Source organism: Lygodium microphyllum, chromosome 18, assembly GCF_053477565.2.
Source record: "Lygodium microphyllum isolate KBCC chromosome 18, Lygodium_microphyllum_v1.1.10, whole genome shotgun sequence".
Classification (NCBI taxonomy): domain Eukaryota; kingdom Viridiplantae; phylum Streptophyta; class Polypodiopsida; order Schizaeales; family Lygodiaceae; genus Lygodium; species Lygodium microphyllum.
Genome location: NC_141152.1, coordinates 122,450,291 through 122,469,021, shown reverse-complemented (window position 1 = coordinate 122,469,021; position 18,731 = coordinate 122,450,291). Strand labels below are relative to the sequence as shown.

Genomic DNA, 18,731 nt, shown 5'->3' with positions numbered 1-18,731 from the left:
GGCTCTCTCACCTAATTGTATGCTCTCACAACAATGGAGATGAAATCATTTGGCAAGCAGATGCTTAAAAAAAAAAGAAATATGCATTAAGTTATATTAAAGGATGAAGGAGTATATACAAAATATGGGGCACTACCTTGTCCTTGTCTTATGTTGGCCTTGGAGATCGGCCTAGGCCAAGCATATTTATAAAAAAGACGAACAATATGGACAGCCTTGGCCTATGTTGTTTGTACGAGTGGTGACTTGTTATTATCTGTTACTGTTACCAATTCTGCAGATTTTTGACGGGCGGCTCTGCCACTTGAGACGATACAGTTCTGTCGGTTGGGCACCCCAACGATCTGACTTCAGCTCCCCGTGATACGAGGTACGCTACCGCTTGTGTCTCTCCGGTTGCAGTAAACAAGAATTCAATTGGCATGGCATGATAGTTAACTGTGTACTTTCTTGTGCCTCGCAGCCACAGAGGGTTACGGCAACTAGGTTTTACTTTCTCTGTCGCTTATGCCATGGTAAGAGCTCTCTTTTCGACCCATGCTTGTTTTCTAGAGCTGTACTACATCCTTGGATGTGCGATCACCTGATAGGCAACCTTGAAGGTTATATCTGCTCAGTTGTGTGAGAACTCAAAAATGATCCGTAGTTATGATGTAATTAAGAGGTGATTTGTACGTAATTATGATGTAACTTTCCCAGAATGAGATGCAAGCTGATGGTCAAACATATTATTGCTCGAGGGCTGATAACCTTGCATGAATACCAAGTTTATCATGGCTAGAAGGTCGATAGGAGCTGTGTTTATGTTGATGATGCTACTTAACATCTGATCCATTAGAGGATCCGGAAGACTCTTTAACAACTCTACCCAAGTTCAAACCTTGGCATTGTGTTCAGTTGCGTGATATGTGTCAGAGATTACAAGGTTGTATCCAAAGTGTAATACAAACAGTACATCTCAAGCTGTGTAGCGTAGACCATCCTTCTTAGCAGTCTTACTACTGAAGGAAACTATAGAGAATTATCTGTGGAGGTAGAATGGGAAATAAGATAATATCCACAAAAGAAGACTTGTGTGAGTGTGAAGTAAAAATGCCGAGTTTTGTAGGTTAAAGGAGTTCAAAACCTACATTTTTCAACATTGTTAGAAGCTGAAGTTTATATTCTAGTAGACAAATGCTTCAGTCCCAGATCCCAAAAATTATGTTGCTTTACAAGTTAGTGTATTTTGATTGATATGCAAAGTGCAAGGCACTAAATGCATGTTCATTTACCTTGAATGGAATGCTTTTATGCCTAAGATGCATCACCAATGTAGATCTCTTGGTTTGGCCATGACCATAAGTCTTGTGAAGCACCATGGATCTCTAGGGATGGCTATGGGCATAAGTCTTTTGAAGTAGACATGGCTTTTATTTGCTTTGTTGGCAAACACATGTTTGTATAGAGAATGGCTTTGGGATGGCTACGTGATAGAGCAATTGCATCATGACATGAACTGTTGTTGTGTGGTACGTTATAGCTCGCCAATGCCTTTGTGTTCATGACATTGAAGGCTTTAGTCATGGACTTGTACTGAGGGCTTTTGCATATGTTGGTTGGTTGTTTTTGTACACTCGATGTACCGGTTGTAGATTTGAGCTTTGAGGATGATATTGTTAGCAGTCTAGTCAACTCACGTGTGAGTCTAGGCTGAGCCAGTGGTATTTCGGCATTTTGTAGTGGTTTGTATGATGGTTATTTAGTCATTTTATGCTGGCAGACCAGCATTAAATGCTGGCTTACTTGCTGCCATTTATGGTACTATTTTGGCCTTTATGTTTTGGGTTTCCCTCCTCAAGTCATTGATTCATCACCTGAGGTTCTGTTGGAGAGAGGGAGCCGGTGCTAGTGTCCATGCAACTAGTGACTCATTGTTGTACACGATTGTCTCATGTTTGGTATTCTGTTTTTGGAACATTCTTCTAAGTTCTCTTCTTTGCATTGTTCTTCTATGTTATCTCTTCTATCTTGTGTTTAGCAAATTGTTTGAGTGTCTATTTATGCTTCCATTGCTGCATCCACTCCAGACATGGTATGAGATTTTAGGATCTATGCCCTTGGTGCTATGTTCTGCTGATTATAGGTCTTTCTCTGCTTTCTGCTGATGAGGCGATCCCTTGCTGCTGCAATTGTGCTGTTTACAGCCCTACAGATCTGTGTTTTCTGCATTTATTGCATCATCAGCCTGCATTTTGTACTTTGGACAGTTGTATTTTCAGTCTGCTTCCCTTTTGCTGCCCGAGGTGGCTCCTGATTTTTGTGATTTCAGCATTGTGATTTTGTGATCAGCTTGTGTACACTACATGCGAACTCTGTTAGTGCAGTCTATGCTGTTGGTTTGGTTGTACTCTCTCTCTCCTCCTCTTCATTCCTTTTTTTTTCTCTTCCTCTACTCTCGAGATGGCTCCTTCGTGTTGTTCCACCGATAACAAGCTACATGGTCTTGATTACCTAACATGGAGTGTTGCTACGAAAGCATGGTTTGTGCAGAAGCAGTTATGGTACATTGTGTTTGGAACTTGTGAGTATTCTGAGCATCCTACTCCTCTTCTATTTGATTTTGACATAGTTACCAGGAACGGGGAACGGGAACGGGAACGGGACCCCCCGGAACGGGGGGAACGCCTAAAGTTAGGGAACGGGAACGGAGGGAACGGCATATATATATATATATATATATATATATATATATATAAGAGAGAGAGAGAGAGAGAGAGAGAGAGAGAGAGAGAGAGAGAGAGAGAGAGAGAGAGAGCTCATAGATTAAGTTAGTTGGAAGATTGCATGGTGGAAGTGAGAAGAGTGGCATGATATCACCGTTGCATCTTGCTCACACCAAATCTAGACAAATCCCCAAATTTTCCAAGTCCTGCGTGCACTAATTTCAGTGAAATTGAAAGAATTTCACTAAAATGTGAAAAGCCCCAAAATTCCCGGGTAGATGTGCACCGACTTTGCAATTTCTGAGTCAAATTGTCCAATTTTGTGTTAAGATCCCCAGATTCGAGAAAAGCCCCAAATTTTTGAGCCGATTTTGAACAGATAAGAAATCTTGTGCTCACGCATGCGAAATCCCGTCAATGGGTGAAGGAGATTTCAAAAAAAAGATTGAAATTTTGAAAAAATCTACAGGTCAACGGACCCGTCAGTCGTGCGCTGTGACGCCCGCCTTTCGCCGTTACGTACTGGTCGCCGTGTCCGCCGTGCAGTCGCCCCGTCGCGTGCAGCTGTTGCCTGTTACGTATCGCACAGCAGTCGCCTCCAGTCGTCTGTCCACGCTTGCTGCAGTTCCAGGGAACGGCCATTCCAAACAGGGAACGGTTGCTGGAACGGCCCGGAACGGTGCGGAACGGGCAGGAACGGGGCTGGGAACAGGCAGGAACGTTCCATTGGCGTTTCGCTGGTAGACACATGCCGGAACGCGTTAATCCGTTCCTAAGGCCCGGAACGGGCGTTCCCTGTTTCTATGGATTTTGAGAAGGACAACTATGAAGAAGCTATGCTCACATGGAGTACTGATGATGCTTGTGCATATTTTGCTCTTCTTTTCGCTGCATCTTTAAAGAATCCCTTTCAATAATTACCTCATGTAGGACTACTCTAGTGATTTGGGTAAAGCTTCAGATGTTGTATGTGAGGCTCCTTCGCCTATGTGTGCGGTTATCCTTTATGGATAGCTCCAGTAGATGAAATTTGATCTACAGGATACTATTCAATCATTCTTTCTTCGTGGCATATAGGTACATAATTTACTCTGACACATATAGTCAGCCCTTCCAGAGAATCATCTTGTGGGGATTGTGCTTTACAAGCTCCCTCCAGAGTTTGATGGAGTAGCCAATGCTTTGAGGACTCAAATGTCATTGACGCACGTGAGTTTTCTATATGTGTCCTCAATGTTGCTTGATCATGAGACGTTTTTGCAATTACGGGGGAGGCTTCTGTTAGAGTGAAGCAATGCGGAAGCGAATGACCGTAACAAAGAGTGAATGGAGAGAGAAGAGAGAGAGAGAGAGAGAGAGAGAAAGAGACAGTAAAACACAGAAAATTTGCAGTGAAGAATGCTGTACAAGGATGCAGAATAATGCACGGGTGCAGAGATAATATTTGGGTATGTCTTTGCCTTGAGGACCTCGATCTCCATCAACCCCGAGTGCTATCTCCGTCACCAGCAGACTAAAATCTGTCAAATACAAGTGTTGTAGTTTGCTGGAAACTCAGCCTTTAAAAGGCTGAAAAGAATGCCTCGAAAAATGCCCAAAATAGGCAAGTCGGCTGCATTTAATGCAATCGAATGTAGTCGGATAGTTTGACTGCTGACACGTGGCAGGCAGCTGACTCCTAACAGCTTTCATTGCAGTTTGGTGGCTCTAGTGAGGCTTTGTAGCCTCAGAGAAGAAGTCAAAGGCCCAGTGCTATCATTGTGGTAAGAAGGGATATTTGTGCACGGATCGCAAAGAGTTAGCGGCTTCGAGGAAGAAGGAGAAGAAGAAGTAGGATATGGACTCCTTTGCTAAGTCATTTATCTCCTCCGACTTTGACTCAGATTCTTCGGTGAGACCAAGGCCAAGGCGCAGAGAGGATCTTCTTCTTCAAATAGTGGGAAGGGCATGGTAGCCCTTCCTTCTTCTACTTTCTAGTACAGGTGATCTGGCCATCCCTCATGACTCTCGGTGCTAGAGAGGGAGTGTGAGAGGATGGTGAGGTGGGGCAAGTTAGCCTCATCTATATAGGTATATAGGTGCACAGGTTCTAGGGAGGGATATCCTTGACTCGTCGATTGAAGTGTGGCAGGTTTAAATCTTGGAGTTGGAATTAACATCTAGGTCCATCATGGGCTGTTACTTGATAGAGAGCGGGATTGGCTTCTAGTTCAACCTCACATGAGGGGACACTTCGACGATCTTGGACAAAGGAGAGGAATCCATGATCATTTATAATCAAATGTATTTTTGATAAGATGGTCTTGTATGCTACTATGAGACATTGTTGACAGACACAAAGATCTATTATGATTCTTCTCTGTTTTCAAGTTCTGGTACGATTAATATAGACACTTAGGTTCTCTCCAAGGTACCTTGGTGGTGGTTTGATAACCCATTGCTTGGGTATCCATGGTCCTATTTTGGCGGTCTTTGTTGTATGGACTGTGATGAGTCATTATCATTGTATTGTATTAGATCACCCATGATTTGAGAAAGAGTGTCAGCGGAATCTTACGATGGTATTTAGCCATTTTTTAGTGGTTTGTATGATGCTTATTTAGGCATTTTATGTTGGCTGACTTGCGGCCATTTATGACACTATTTTGGTCTATATATTTTGGGCTTCCCTCCTCAATTATTGATTCATTACTCGAGATCTAGTTGAAGAGAGGGAGCCGGTGCCGATGCCCACATATTGCCAATGACTCACTGTTGTATGTGACTATCTTGTGTTTGGCATATGGATTCCATTTCTCGAGTATTCTTCTAAGTTCTCTTCTTTGCAGTGTTCTTTTATGTTCTCTTCTGTCTTGTGTTCAATAGTTTTTTTCAACTCCTGTTTATGCTTCCATTGCTACATCCACTTCTGACAGATACGCAGTTGGTATGGGAGTGGGTGAATGTCTTGTTGAGCAGCTTGATGTGTTTGAACCTTTAGTAGGGAAAGCATATGCTATGCTAAGTTTGATAGCTTGATGGCTGTGGATCCTTTAAAATGTATGGTTATCTCTGTTGTTAAAAGAAGTCGAGGTTTACAATTGTAGAGTATCAATGTATAGATGCTGGCCAACTTTGAGACAAGAAATGTGTAAGGAATTCACATTGCTTGAATGAAGCTATTGGGGGGGGAGAGATTTGCCATGAGGACATGAAATTTTGATGCCTTGCTTAGCATTTGATTAAGTGTTAATCAAATATGTAAATGTGAGGTGCATATAGCACGTGTGTGCAAGTTACTTATTTCACAATGATGGGCCAAGGACCTTGAGATATTAGTGGGTTTTAAAGGTAAAAGTTATAATAAGTTATACTTGATAGGTACTAGGTGGTAGATGGTGATAGATTTGGTGTGGATAATTTCATTAGCCATTAATCTCACTAGTGACATTAGGAACTAGGCATTAATTAATTAATTAATGCTAATTCAAGGGCTAGTGAATGCTCAAGAATACTTGGTTGACAAATTGGCCTAGCAATTTAATTGTTGGTTGGTATAGTTAATTTTCTGAGCAAGAATTATTAATTAAATTAATTTTTAGAATTGATGTTCTGAAAACTTAATTTAATTGGGCTGAGAATTGCTGAAAAATACAATTAGAAGGTTGTGACTTGGCAAAATCTTCCCATGCAAGGGAGGAATTGCTATATGAGTTTGGTAAAGCCTCATTTTAACATTGCGGAGTTTGGGAGAGGAAGAGAGAGAGAGGTATTGCTGCAATTGTCCAGCCATTGGTGATTAGCTAAGCCATTGGAGGCTATCAAAGAGCTGCCACTAGCTGATTAGGAGGCCATTAGAGATAGATGGTAGCCCCTGTAGGCTGTCTATAGGTAGGTGACAGCAAGTTTGCAGTCTACAAGGGCAGGTGATTGCATATGGGTCTCTCCTTATTGGTGGGCTGCAGTAAATCAGCCACTCACAGAAGGGCAGCATCAAAATTCAACTAATTTTAGTGATGAATCTCTAAAATTTCTGTCTCTTTAGCTTCCTCTTCATTGTCTCAGCCAATTCATAGCTTCTCTCAAGAGATCTCAGCCAAATGCAGTCCCAAGAGGGCACAATTGAAGGATTTTTGTTGCTAAAACCTAGCTTACGAGAGAGATTAGGATTTACTAGCCACCTTGGAAAGAGCAGAAATTGGGGTCTAGTACTTGAAATTCAGCAATTGAAATTTGGGGATTTCAGAGAATTTCAATAGGCTAGCCAACCGACATTTAGGTTGGGGTAGAATTTATCACGCAAGGAGCAGATTGAAGGCCAATCCCTAAGCAAACCTAGGGGCAAATCGGTTTGAAGGCTTGCTAGTCATTTGTGATAAGAAAGGACAATTGGAGAGCAAAGAAGATGTAGTGAAATCCTAGTGTATTCCGTTCTAGTAATTTAATCCAAGAGGAAGATTGGTTTCATGGTTTGATTGTTGGGATGCCATCATTTCCCTTGACTTGGTGGGCCTAAGGCACCTAATTGAAGGTTAGAAACTTTGCTCCAGTACTGAAATTTTGTTTAGTTGAGCATTAACAACAAGTCTATCTTTTTCCAATGAGATGTGATCAACTAGTAAATGATGCCTCTCATTTTTTGTAAATGCATATAATGAAGGAGAAAATGCATACAATGAAGGGAAAAATCCAATGTCTTTAGTTGAGCTTAAAGAGGACAACAATTGAAATGTTTGTGCAATTGGCAAATGAACCTTAGTTTATGCGCTTTTGAAACCCCCCCAAAGGAGGGCAACAAAGGCAAGAAGAGGAAATCATCTTCAAGAGCTTTAGGACAATGAGATGCACTAAAGGAAGAGCTAATGTAGTAGCATAATGTTCCAAATATGTGTAGTGAGTATAAGCAAATGGTGCCAATTTGGCAATTGGTGCATATGTAAGGCCAACTTGGAAGTGCCAATCCATCCAATTATGGACAGCAAGGCATTTATGCTAATGTGGGTTACTTGGGATACTTTGGTGGTGGTTTGGTTTTCCTAGCAATGATTGATAATGCTTTAGCCATGTGGATGCAAGGATTAAATATATTTGGTATGCAGCCATCTATGCATGGTATGCAAGGTCCAATGTCTTTGTGTGTGGCAAGTGGAATATAAAACCCAATGTATAGCAATGTTGGCATGATGTTGGGGCACAAAGTGCTAAGTTTAGCAATGCATATATGCGGCTCACTATGTTTGGGACTCCTGCTATAATGCTTGTCATGCAAACACTTAGTATAGTATTGGTCATGAGAGAAATGTAGCCAATGTACCATTTTCGGCAGCAATGTGAAAGTTCCAAGGATCTATGTGGTCCAAAGAGAGAAAGGCCTAGATCCTAGTGGGGGACTTGAAGGCAAGTGAAGAGCTAGAGGTAAAGTTTTCATGTGCTTCTTGGTGAACTTTTACGACCGTTTTACCTATGGAAGAATGCAAATGGATGGAGGAGGGTGACTTGGCAAATCATATTCGGTGATGCACTTTACCTTGATGTGTTTTAGTTAGAGCCAGTTTTGGATTTGGGATCATTTGGGTTTAGTAGAGCATAGAGGGTCTAGAGTATTGCTTGATGCTCAAGAGGGAGGTTGCGACGTCTGCCCCAAAATGGGCCGCCTAGCAAATAATGCATCTGCTTGATCCAAAAATGGGTTGTCTGTTGAGCTAAAAAAGCATTACCTGACTTAGACAGTCCCAAAATACGCTTAATTAATGAATAAACCTTCTTATTTTAAAAGAAACATGATCCTAGAGAGTTACTGTGCCCCACATGCAAAACCCTAATTTGGGTGTCCCAAACTTTCTAAAAATAAAGATGCAGCTGACCACTCTCCCTCAATCTCATTTTTGCAGGTTTCAGGCCCTTTGGCTTTGTTGCTCACATCCTGTTTGTGGAGGGCATCTCATCCGAAGCTGCCCATTGCTGTTTACATTAGTGTAGCTCCTGTTTCTAGCCTCCATCGTGCAGTCTATATCGATTTCTGTTGCATTTGCTGATCAACCACATCGTCTACAGTTGGCAAATAACTGAACTACTATGTTTGTGATCTATAGTTGCTATACGGCTGTCTCATCATCATGCTTGTGTTTTTGCTGTCGTCAGCTTGCCACATCATTATCAGCTTGTGCAAATTTTCTCTCTCCTCAGTTACTTGCGTTTTTAGTATTTCTCTCTCCTAACTACTTGTCTACATCATATCTTAACCTGCGACTATGTTTGCTACTATTTGACACATGGAGGCTACCTTCCTGCGTTTCGGGATTTGCTCAGACTATAACACACTCTTTAGCTCATAACCTTTACCTTGATCCTTGAGATATAAGAGTTTGAGATTCAATATTCGTTGCATAGTGTGTTTGTTGCACAAGCATTGTATATTCAGTAGTCATTCACCTCATTATTCATTGTGTTCATTGTCTCCGAGTTACCCTATCTCTAATTGTGTTTTGTGTTATCAGTTTGTGCTTTGTTGTACGAGTCGTTTTGTGTTTTTTGCGTTCAGAGCATTTCTTCACATGGTATCGGAGCCAAGTAAGCTCTTTTTGAGATATCTAGGACTTTGATCGGAAAGCTCACCTATAGAAGCAGGAACAACAAAAGAGTTAGATGACTTCGAATATTTCAATTTTCCACACTGCTTTAGTCTCCACAACCAAACATGTCTAAAAACAATTAGGAGTGGGCCTCCCAGCGTGCCTCTGATAGAATTGACATGGTTGGAGAGACTTCAAATTACCATGGTGTCTACTGACCATACAAGATTTCAGCTGTAGAGTACAATCTCATTCTCATGCATAGGGCTTTGCAGTAGATTGAAGGTAAGACTGAGTTTTCTTCTTTAGTTTCTTTGCATAAAACTAATGACCATGTAGGAAAGATAGAATCTCCACCATGACTGCCATCCGCAAGTGGAAATTGGCACGGACTATATACGAGTATCCCTTAGTTGATACCACTGTTTGCCTCTGTGGTCTTACTTGGTGGCCCGACCAGTCATTCTTTCATTTCCTAGCCAACATTTAGACAAGGCTTACGTGTCTCAGTGCCTCCACCTTCCCCATCGGCACCTTATGGAAACATTCACGTTCTTGTGCCTCCGCATCTATCGGCACCCATTGGACACTCAGTCTATTTTTGTCTATCCCCCTTCTTCTCCACCATCCTTATCCACCTCCATATTCTATACTAGCCATCTATCTTCCCCATCGGCACCTTATGGAAACATTCACGTTCTTGTGCCTCCGCATCTATCGGCACCCATTGGACACTTAGTCTATTTTTGTCTATCCCCCTTCTTCTCCACCATCCTTATCCACCTCCATATTCTATACTAGCCATCTATCCCCCCCCTTCCCCTAGCTTCCCAATCATCCTCATTCGCCAAGCATGCTTTTTTAGATGATAAGACTCGTTTTAACGGGTCAAATTTTACCACGTGGTCCAATTTGATGAGACATGTATTGGATTCCCAAGGTTTGTGGGAACTTGTTCTTGGACAAGAACCTCAGCTGGTGACCCCCGATGGTATCCATATGAGGTTTGTTGCTCTTGGAAAAGCACAAATGCAATAGCCATCGTCGAGTTGATGCAAGGTCCCCTTCCTGAATTTCACTCACAACTCTAGCACTTTGATTTTACCTCTAAACGGTGGGTTCATCTCGTTGACCGCTATGTAGTGCAGGATGGGACTCGTTGCATCAACTTAGATCACAAGCTTCAAAACTTCACCATCACTGATAAGGATGACTTAAAAGTCAAGTTGGTTGAGTATCGGCATGTACTCGTTGAGTTGTCAACCATTTTGGTCCCTAAATCCCCTGACGATCACGTTACATTGCCACATAAATATTTTCATTTTGTGCAGCAGGTGATCTCACAGCCTAAGATGCCCATGTTCTATGAATTTGAGTGTCAGCTCTTGTGTTACACGGCTGTTCAATTGGTTCATGGGACATCCTCCACAGAGGGGGCCTTTGTTGTATTTTCTCAGAAGGGGCAATGAGGGAAGAGCAAGCAACCTCCACCTTCCAATCAACATCCAATTCCAAACCCAAACTAAGCTAGTGAGTCACAAGGAATTTCCCAATTAAAACTCAAATCTGGCTAGCAAAATGTACGTAAGAAAAATCAGTATTGTCAACATTGTCAAAAGGTTGGTTACTTTGACGACAAGTGTTGTTCAAAGGCTAAGGGCAGTCCTCACCCAAGACTCGTGTCTCAAGCCCATCTAGGCGGGCACTCTTGCCCCCCCCTTCCACAATTGAGACAGATCCATTGCTCACATGGTAGTTGGTTCTTTTGCTCCCTCTTCACTTGAGGAGTTGTTAGAAATGTCTGCCCATCCCACTATTGTGGACTTTAGTTATCCTCTGGCATGTATTGCCTCTATTGAGAAATGACTTGATGAGCTTCCTTCTTGCTTGGAGTTACCCTCTCCTTTGAGTTTGCAGCCAGAAGCACTTATGGCCACTTTCTCTAGCGACCATTCGGCCTAGCAAATTATGGAGACTTCCTCCGGTTTAGATCTCTGTGATACTGAGTGTGATTCCTTTCCACTCCCCACATTTTCTTTTACCCTAAGGTGTCCCACCCCAAAGCATCTCGGATTCTCGAGCATTGGGCAAAGGGTGTATGCTGGTTGCTCAGTGATCTACCAAGACTACAAAGGTAATGGTTGTCTTGCCAAGGGAGCCCAAGTGATCACCCTAGAGAGGCCAACGCATTGGACCGAGGATGTTTGTTGGCAGCCCAGGGGCCTACCAAGTTGTGCAAAGGTGGATGGAATCAACAATGGACTTTTTCTTTGAGTTGTTTTTTAAAAAGGGCTTTGTGTTGAGTTGTCACAAGATTTAGCATTTAAGTAGGGTTTCTAGATTAATGTTCGTCCGATTGAGTTACTGTGCCCTGAAGTACGAGAAATAAGGATGGATAGCCCCACTATCTTCATAAAACAAGAAAAATAATCCCATACACTACTAGGATAAGTGGCTAGGGATATTACCTAAGGGGATGTGTGTGTTTGCATATCATATGGAGAATATGTAGAGAGAGGCAAGACAACTAGAGAGCAAGCAAGACAAACAAAGCCAGCATGTAAGCATAGGGAAAAAATTGTTAGAGAGTCATTCCTTGGACAACAGGCAGTACGGACAGCGCAGGAGCCGCGTCAGCTTGTGCAGAGTGCAGGAGGAGCCACGCAGTGCAGTCGGACAGTTGTCATGTGGCACACCAGCAGTCGGACAGGTTTTTTGTGCAGTTGGCTGCAGTAAATGCAACCGACCTGATTTTGGCCATTTTCTTGTGTTATTTTCTGCTATTTATAGTATTCAAGTCCAGCACTTGGTCATCTTGGATCTGACAAAGACAGCCTGCGGAGATTGACAGCACGTAGGCTGATGGAGATCGAGGTCCTCAAGGTGGAGACCATAGTTGTCAGGTCCGAAAAGTACGGTACGATAAAATACGGTACTAAATGGTACCTTAAGATTTTATAAGGTACGGTACGATATTAGTACGAAAAAAAAATTAACTTCATTATTTTGAACTATAGATGATAGAACAGATGTTTAAAGTCTAAATGGCAATGCTATTGGAGTATATAAGATGAATACTTGAGGGTAACATGCCAAAACCTCTATGGCATATGTTGCATGAACAACATGCGCTACAACTTACAAGTACATACATAGGAGTGGATACATCATACATGAATGATCATACAAATAAGAGGCATGTATGCTTGAGAGTGAGAAGGTTGAGAGAGAGAGAGAGAGAGAGAGAGAGAGAGAGAGAGAGAGAGAGAGAGAATGCAAATATGAACAAAGAGAGTAGGAGCGATGTCCGACCCTGGCACCCCCATGACCTAACCGGGCCTGCCGCCGAATCTTGCCGTTGACCACGCTCGTTGACGCTTGCCGTTTTCTGCTCGTGAACCATCGCCCCTGAAAGATGGCTTCGAGAAAGACAGAGAGAAAACGATAAAAATCTTGAGCACGAGTGATTCTTCTCCTCCCAACCACGCCTAGATAAGTGCTGGCACCTTTCTCCTCATTTCCTCTACCAGCCGTCCACTATTGGTGAGTCCTACTATTCTTGGACTCTCTTACTCTCTAGGCTCCCCTTAACCCCGTTCGGGCGCCCAAGAGCCCGGACGGTCATTCTCGTGCATGTTCCCCTAGATTTACCTTAATGTCACATTAAATGTCACTTTAATGTCACATTCCATATTTGTGACCTTAACGTGACATTAAATATCACTTTTAATGCCACATTAATGTCACATTTCCTTCCCCTTGAGAATCGGTTTTGTCCTCGAAAACGATACTTGGAAGGTCTAACTGTAAATCGGGAAACCTTTTCTTTAAAGTACTTACTCGCTTCCATGTTGAGCTTTCTTCTGAACAATCTTTCCACTTAACCAAACATTCCTGATAAATAGTTTTCCTTGCTCGTCTATTACGAACATTTAATATTTTTTCTGGTTCATGTGGATTAGATTGGTCATTGAATAGCTCCTCAATATCATCATTTAAGATTAGATTATCCAAATCACCCAGCTTCTTCCTTAATTTACTTACATGAAAAACTGGATGTATTTTACTACCAGCAGGTAGTTGGAGCTTGTAAGCCAATTCTCCCACCCTTTTAAGTATTTTATGAAAGGACCACAATACCTTGGTGAAAGCTTTGGACATTGTCACTTTTTCATAGTTTTAGTTTGTTCAGGCACCTTAAGATAGACCAATTCTCCTTCTTCAAAGGACATGTCTCTTCGGTGAGGATCTGCATATGCTCTAGCTCGATTTTGAGCTTTTTTAATATTTTCTTGAGCAAATTTTAACATACTATTCATATCCTCCAAAAAGTCTTTAGCTGCCTGAACCTTTTCCTTATGCAGTCCTACTGCGAAAGGAGCTCTGGGGGCTGAAACCCATACATTAACATAAATGGACTATATCCAGTGGAAGAGTGCTTGGCACTGTTATATGCAAACTCTGCTATCGGTAAATACTCTTCCCAATTAGTTTGCCTTTTACTTACATATGCCCTAAGCATATCTTCAAGAATTTGGTTAACCCTTTTAGTTTGCCCATCTGTTTGCGGGTGATCCGCCGTACTCATGCTAAGTTTAGTATCCAATTTCCTAAATACCGCACGCCAAAAATGGCTATCAAATTTTCTATCTCGATTAGAAACTATATTTGCCGGAAGGCCATACAATCGGTATATGTTCTCTACGAACAATCTAGCCAATTCTGGTGTTTTAACATCAGTTGAAGTTGGAATGAACCTAGCCATTTTGGTTAATCTATCCACAATTACCCACACAGAGTCGTGCCCCCTCTGTGTTCTAGGTAAAGCAACAATAAAGTCCATGGAGATACTCTCCCATTTTCCCGAAGGAATCTCTAGTGGATGGAGAAGTCCTCCCATTTTTAATCTTTCAGCTTTATTAACCTGGGCATTTATTACATTTGACCACATAGTCAAGGATGTCCTTATTCATTTCAGGCCAATAGAACTGCCTTTTAATAAGACTATAAGTCTTATTAACTTTTGGATGTCCCGCACTAGGGGTATCATGACACTCAAAGAGTATCTGGTGCCTTATTTCTGTATCTTTTCGGACATATACTCTACCCTTGTAGAGTAAATAACCATTATCAATGGTAAAATTCTTCCACTTGAATCCAGTTTGAGCAACCCCTGATGCTCCATTTCCTTGTTGAACATCCTCAGATATTCCTTCCTTAGTAGAAGCACTTTCATTTGGATCCCCATTTTTTATTGCTTTCCATATGTTGAATATGCCAGATCAACCTGGCATTTTCCTTTTAAAGATTCAAGCAAATTGGAAGTGAACTGAGTAAAACTCAATTCATTAATGATGGGCATTCTGCTGAGTGCATCAGCTATGATATTATACTTTCCTTTTCTATATCTTATCTCATAGTCGAACTCTTGGAGGAGTTCGGCCCATCTGGCTTTACGCCCGTGTAAATCTGGTTGATCATTAAGCCACTTAATGCTTTCATGATCCGATAAAATCAAAAGTTTGGCACCATACAAATAGTGCCTCCATTTCTTCATTGCATGTACTATTGCATACAACTCCCTCTCATAAACAGAATAGTTCTGTTTTGCACGATCTAATTTCTTGCTTTCAAAAGCAATTGGTCGACCTTCTTGTAATAAGACCGCGTCTATCGCCTTATCACTGGCATCAGCTTCAACCACAAATGGTTTATTGGGATCCACTATTAATAATATTGGAGTTGTAGCAATAGCTACCTTAAGTTTTTGAAAACTTTCATTTTGATCTGTTCCCCAATTAAAACTTTTCCCTTTCCCTTTTAGTTGGTTTGTCATTGGAACAGTTATTTTGGCATAATCTCGAATGAATCTACGATAAAATCCAGATAAACCTAGGAAGATCTGCAGCTCTTCCAGGTTCCTTGGAGGTGGCCATTCAATAATTGCCCTTACTTTTTTTGGATCCATGTTGATTCCCTCTTTCGAGATAATATGCCCCAAATATTTGACCTCTTGTGCAAAGAATTCACATTTAGTTTTCTTTGCATAAAGGGAATGCGTTCTTAACAGTTGGAATACTAATTGTAAGTGTTCCAAATGTTCTTCTCTTGATTTACTAAAGATCAAGATATCATCCAAAAAGACTACTACAAAATGTCCGAGATAGGGCCGTAAAACACTATTCATCAGCTTCATAAAGGTAGCTCGTGCATTAGTGAGGCCAAAAGGCATCACCAAAAAATCATAATGCCCATATCTAGTACGAAATGCTGTCTTAGAAACATCTTGTGCCTTAATTCTTACTTGGTGATAACCTGATCTTAAATCTATCTTTGTGAAGAATTTTGCCCCTTGTAATTGATCAAAAAGATCTTCCATTCTGGGCATAGGAAATTTATTCTTCTCCGTTATTTTATTAAGTGCTCTATAGTCAACACAAAGTCGCATAGAACCATTTTTTTTCTTTACCAATAAAATTGGTGAAGCCCAAGGTGAATTACTGGGTTGAATAAACCCTTTATCCAGGTAATCCTTAATTTGTCTTTCAACTTCTTGATGCTGTGTTTCACTTAACCTATATGGTGGTTTTGAAATTGGGTGTGTATCCTTATTTATATCAATTGGGTGATTTATATCACCCCTATCTGGTGGAAGGCCACTTGGTAAATCAGAAGGAAACACATCTTTAAAATCATCTAACAAACTATTCAATTCATTATTAACATTCAACTCACAAACATAAGAAAATTGTTGCTTAATATTACAGAAAGTAAAAGTATTCTGTACAGGAAGAGACCATAACATATATACCTCACAAACTTCCTTCTTTATCAGCTTCTGAACTTCAGTAGAACACAGCAAAGGATTATCAGATACTTCATGTTCACCTTGAATGACAAAAGTCTTACCATCCCTTTCAAATTCCAGTGTATTATGGTGATAACTACGTTTTAAGGATGGTTCCAATCCCCATAGCCACTTCCTCCCTAGAGCAATATCAGCTCTTTCCATATTCATTATTTGGAAATCAAGTTTATCTTTATATCCTTGAATTTCAATTTCCAAATTGGATACCATTGTATCCCATATTTTATTGTCTTGGCCTTGCATCATACGAACAACATATTGATGCCCACTCTTTTGTTGGGGAAGTTTCAATTTTTTGACAAGTGCATAATTTATAAAATTATGTGTGGCAGAGTCATTAATCATGACTCTAACCCTCTTTCCAGGTATCAATCCATGTACTCTAAGTTAATCATGTGGCCCAAAAGTAGGCTGCCACATAGAAGTTGACATACAACACTTACGTTGTACATCCATGTGCAAGACCTCTAAAGATTTGTACTTTTCATGCCCCTTTAATTCTAAGGTCTGCACTACATGGATTTGTTTTTCTTTTCCCTTGCCCTTGTCCTTATCCTTTCCTTTGTCTTCCCCCTTTTTCTTTTGAGGGCAATTCCAAGCAGCATGGTTAGGGGATAGGCAATTGAAATACAACTTTTCTTTTTTGGCCTTATCAAAGTCATCAGGACTTAACTTTGGCCTCATATATGGTTTCTTTTCAAAAGGTTGTTTTTTACCCTTAAAAAATGGCATTTTCCTTATAAATTTGCCCACAAATTTTGAGGTTTCCAATTCCTTAGACTTGTGCTCCGTATCAGTGAGACTAGTGAGTGTACCTGGACGCATACTATCTTCATGAATTAATGCAAATTTAATTGCTTCTTCCAGCGTCTTAGGTAAACTCCCTTTTACTTCCTTTTTACAAGCTTTATCTAGTCCCCTAATGAATCCTCTTGTTTTTTGGAATTCATCTATTCCTTCCAGTTTGAGGATTATCTCACAATATTCCTCCAGATATGTCAGCAGGGGTCTTCCCTTTTGTCTGACATAATCCCAATCTTCCCAATTTCTTTCCATTTCATTTTCAGGAAGAAATTCTTTCAAAAAGACGGATTCAAATTGAGCCCAGGTTTCAGGTATTTTATTCGCCTCCTTTAAAGTTCACCATCACTTATATGCTTTGGGCCCCAAAGTTAAACTAGCCTCAAGTGCTTGGAGATGTGGTGGGGTATTTTTTAATTTATGTAAATCTTCCCATTTTTGGAGAAAATTAAAGATTGTGTCTTTATTCCTATCTTTTTCCTCCCCGTAAAATTGAGGTGGTTTCATATCCTTTAGAACTGGATTATCCCTCAATTTATGGTAAGGTTGGGGTTCCTTAGGATCTCGCATAGTCACATCTAAATCTTTCGATGAAGATGGGACATCTGAGATTTCTATTTTATTTTTATCTCTTTCCAATAATAAAGTTAATTGAGATTTTATTTCAGTGAGTGTTTGAGTTAAAAATTCCATTTGAACCCCCTGAGCTTGCACACGAGCAGTAAGATCATCAAATTGCTCTCGTGTAGCAAAAAATTCTTCCCACTGTTCTTCTTGCATTTCTGGTTCCTGGGGATCTACCATAGGGTGGTCCCCAGAACTAGAACCTTCCATTATTTTCTCTTTTCCTCTTTCTGCCATTAATACAATGGAATTGGAAAGCAAAGATAAGAAATTTGCAGATAAAGTAAAGTACTTCCCTGATTTTAATGGCAGGCAGTGGCTGCTGATTTGGAAAGAAACTCGAAGAGTAAGAAACAGATTTTATCTTCTCGGACAAAGTCGGTCAGGCCGAAAATGGAGCTTCTTTGCAGAACGACTAGTATTCAGCTCCCTTCTTTAATAATCACGCAGACCATCAATGTCCTTTTCCTAAATTTACTTTCTGCTGAACCTGTACTTGTAATATAAATACAGTCGAGGCTGAAAAGAAGAAGTCCGAACACGCAGTCGACTGATCCAACACGTATCAGAAAAGAACTTCAACTTCAGCCCGTGAAAAGGAGAAGAATGCGTGTCTTGTTGGTGTGTTCATGGATGAGCATTCACAGACAGGCGTGGGCAAGATTCGATGGCTCACGATCAGCTTACGCGTTTTTCAAACAGGCGTGAAAAAGTGGCTGCCCTTTGATACGTTACGTGACCAATTTTACATGTCACGTTAAGTTTTTTGTGACGTGTCACGTAGCGTTTGACTAACAGTTCACGGTCCGTCGACTGGCGATTAAATAAATGGCGGGGCACTCGACGTTTGACCAACAGCTTTACGGGTCCGTCGCTGCCCGTCGACTGTCGACTGAATAGATCGCGGGCACTTCTGGCTTTACAGGTCCATCGCTGCCCTTTCGATGAAGATCTCCAGGAATCCTCACGGCTCTGATACCAATGAAAGATGGCTTCGGGAAAGACAGAGAGAAAACGATAAAAATCCTGAGCACGAGTGATTCTTCTCCTCCCAACCACGCCTAGATAAGTGCTGGCACCTTTCTCCTCATTTCCTCTGCCAGCCGTCCACTATTGGTGAGTCCTACTATTCTTGGACTCTCTTACTCTCTAGGCTCCCCTTAACCCCGTTCGGGCGCCCAA

The 18,731-nt window shown here is 41.2% G+C and overlaps 1 protein-coding gene across 2 annotated transcripts in view; it reads left to right on the top strand.

Moving 5' to 3' along the window:
• The first annotated feature begins 216 nt into the window (after positions 1–216).
• The window catches only part of LOC148021323 (Tetratricopeptide repeat (TPR)-like superfamily protein), a 127,708-nt gene continuing 109,193 nt past the window's right edge, over positions 217–18,731 (top strand). The window contains exons 1-2 of one of the 2 annotated variants that reach the window (XM_087699196.1): positions 217–370; positions 464–515. In XM_087699196.1, the coding sequence (XP_087555322.1) occupies positions 513–515 (3 nt within the window). In that variant the 5' untranslated portion in view covers positions 217–370; positions 464–512. The remainder of the gene's footprint in view (positions 371–463; positions 516–18,731) is intronic. The other variant, XM_087699195.1, reaches the window with a different exon arrangement.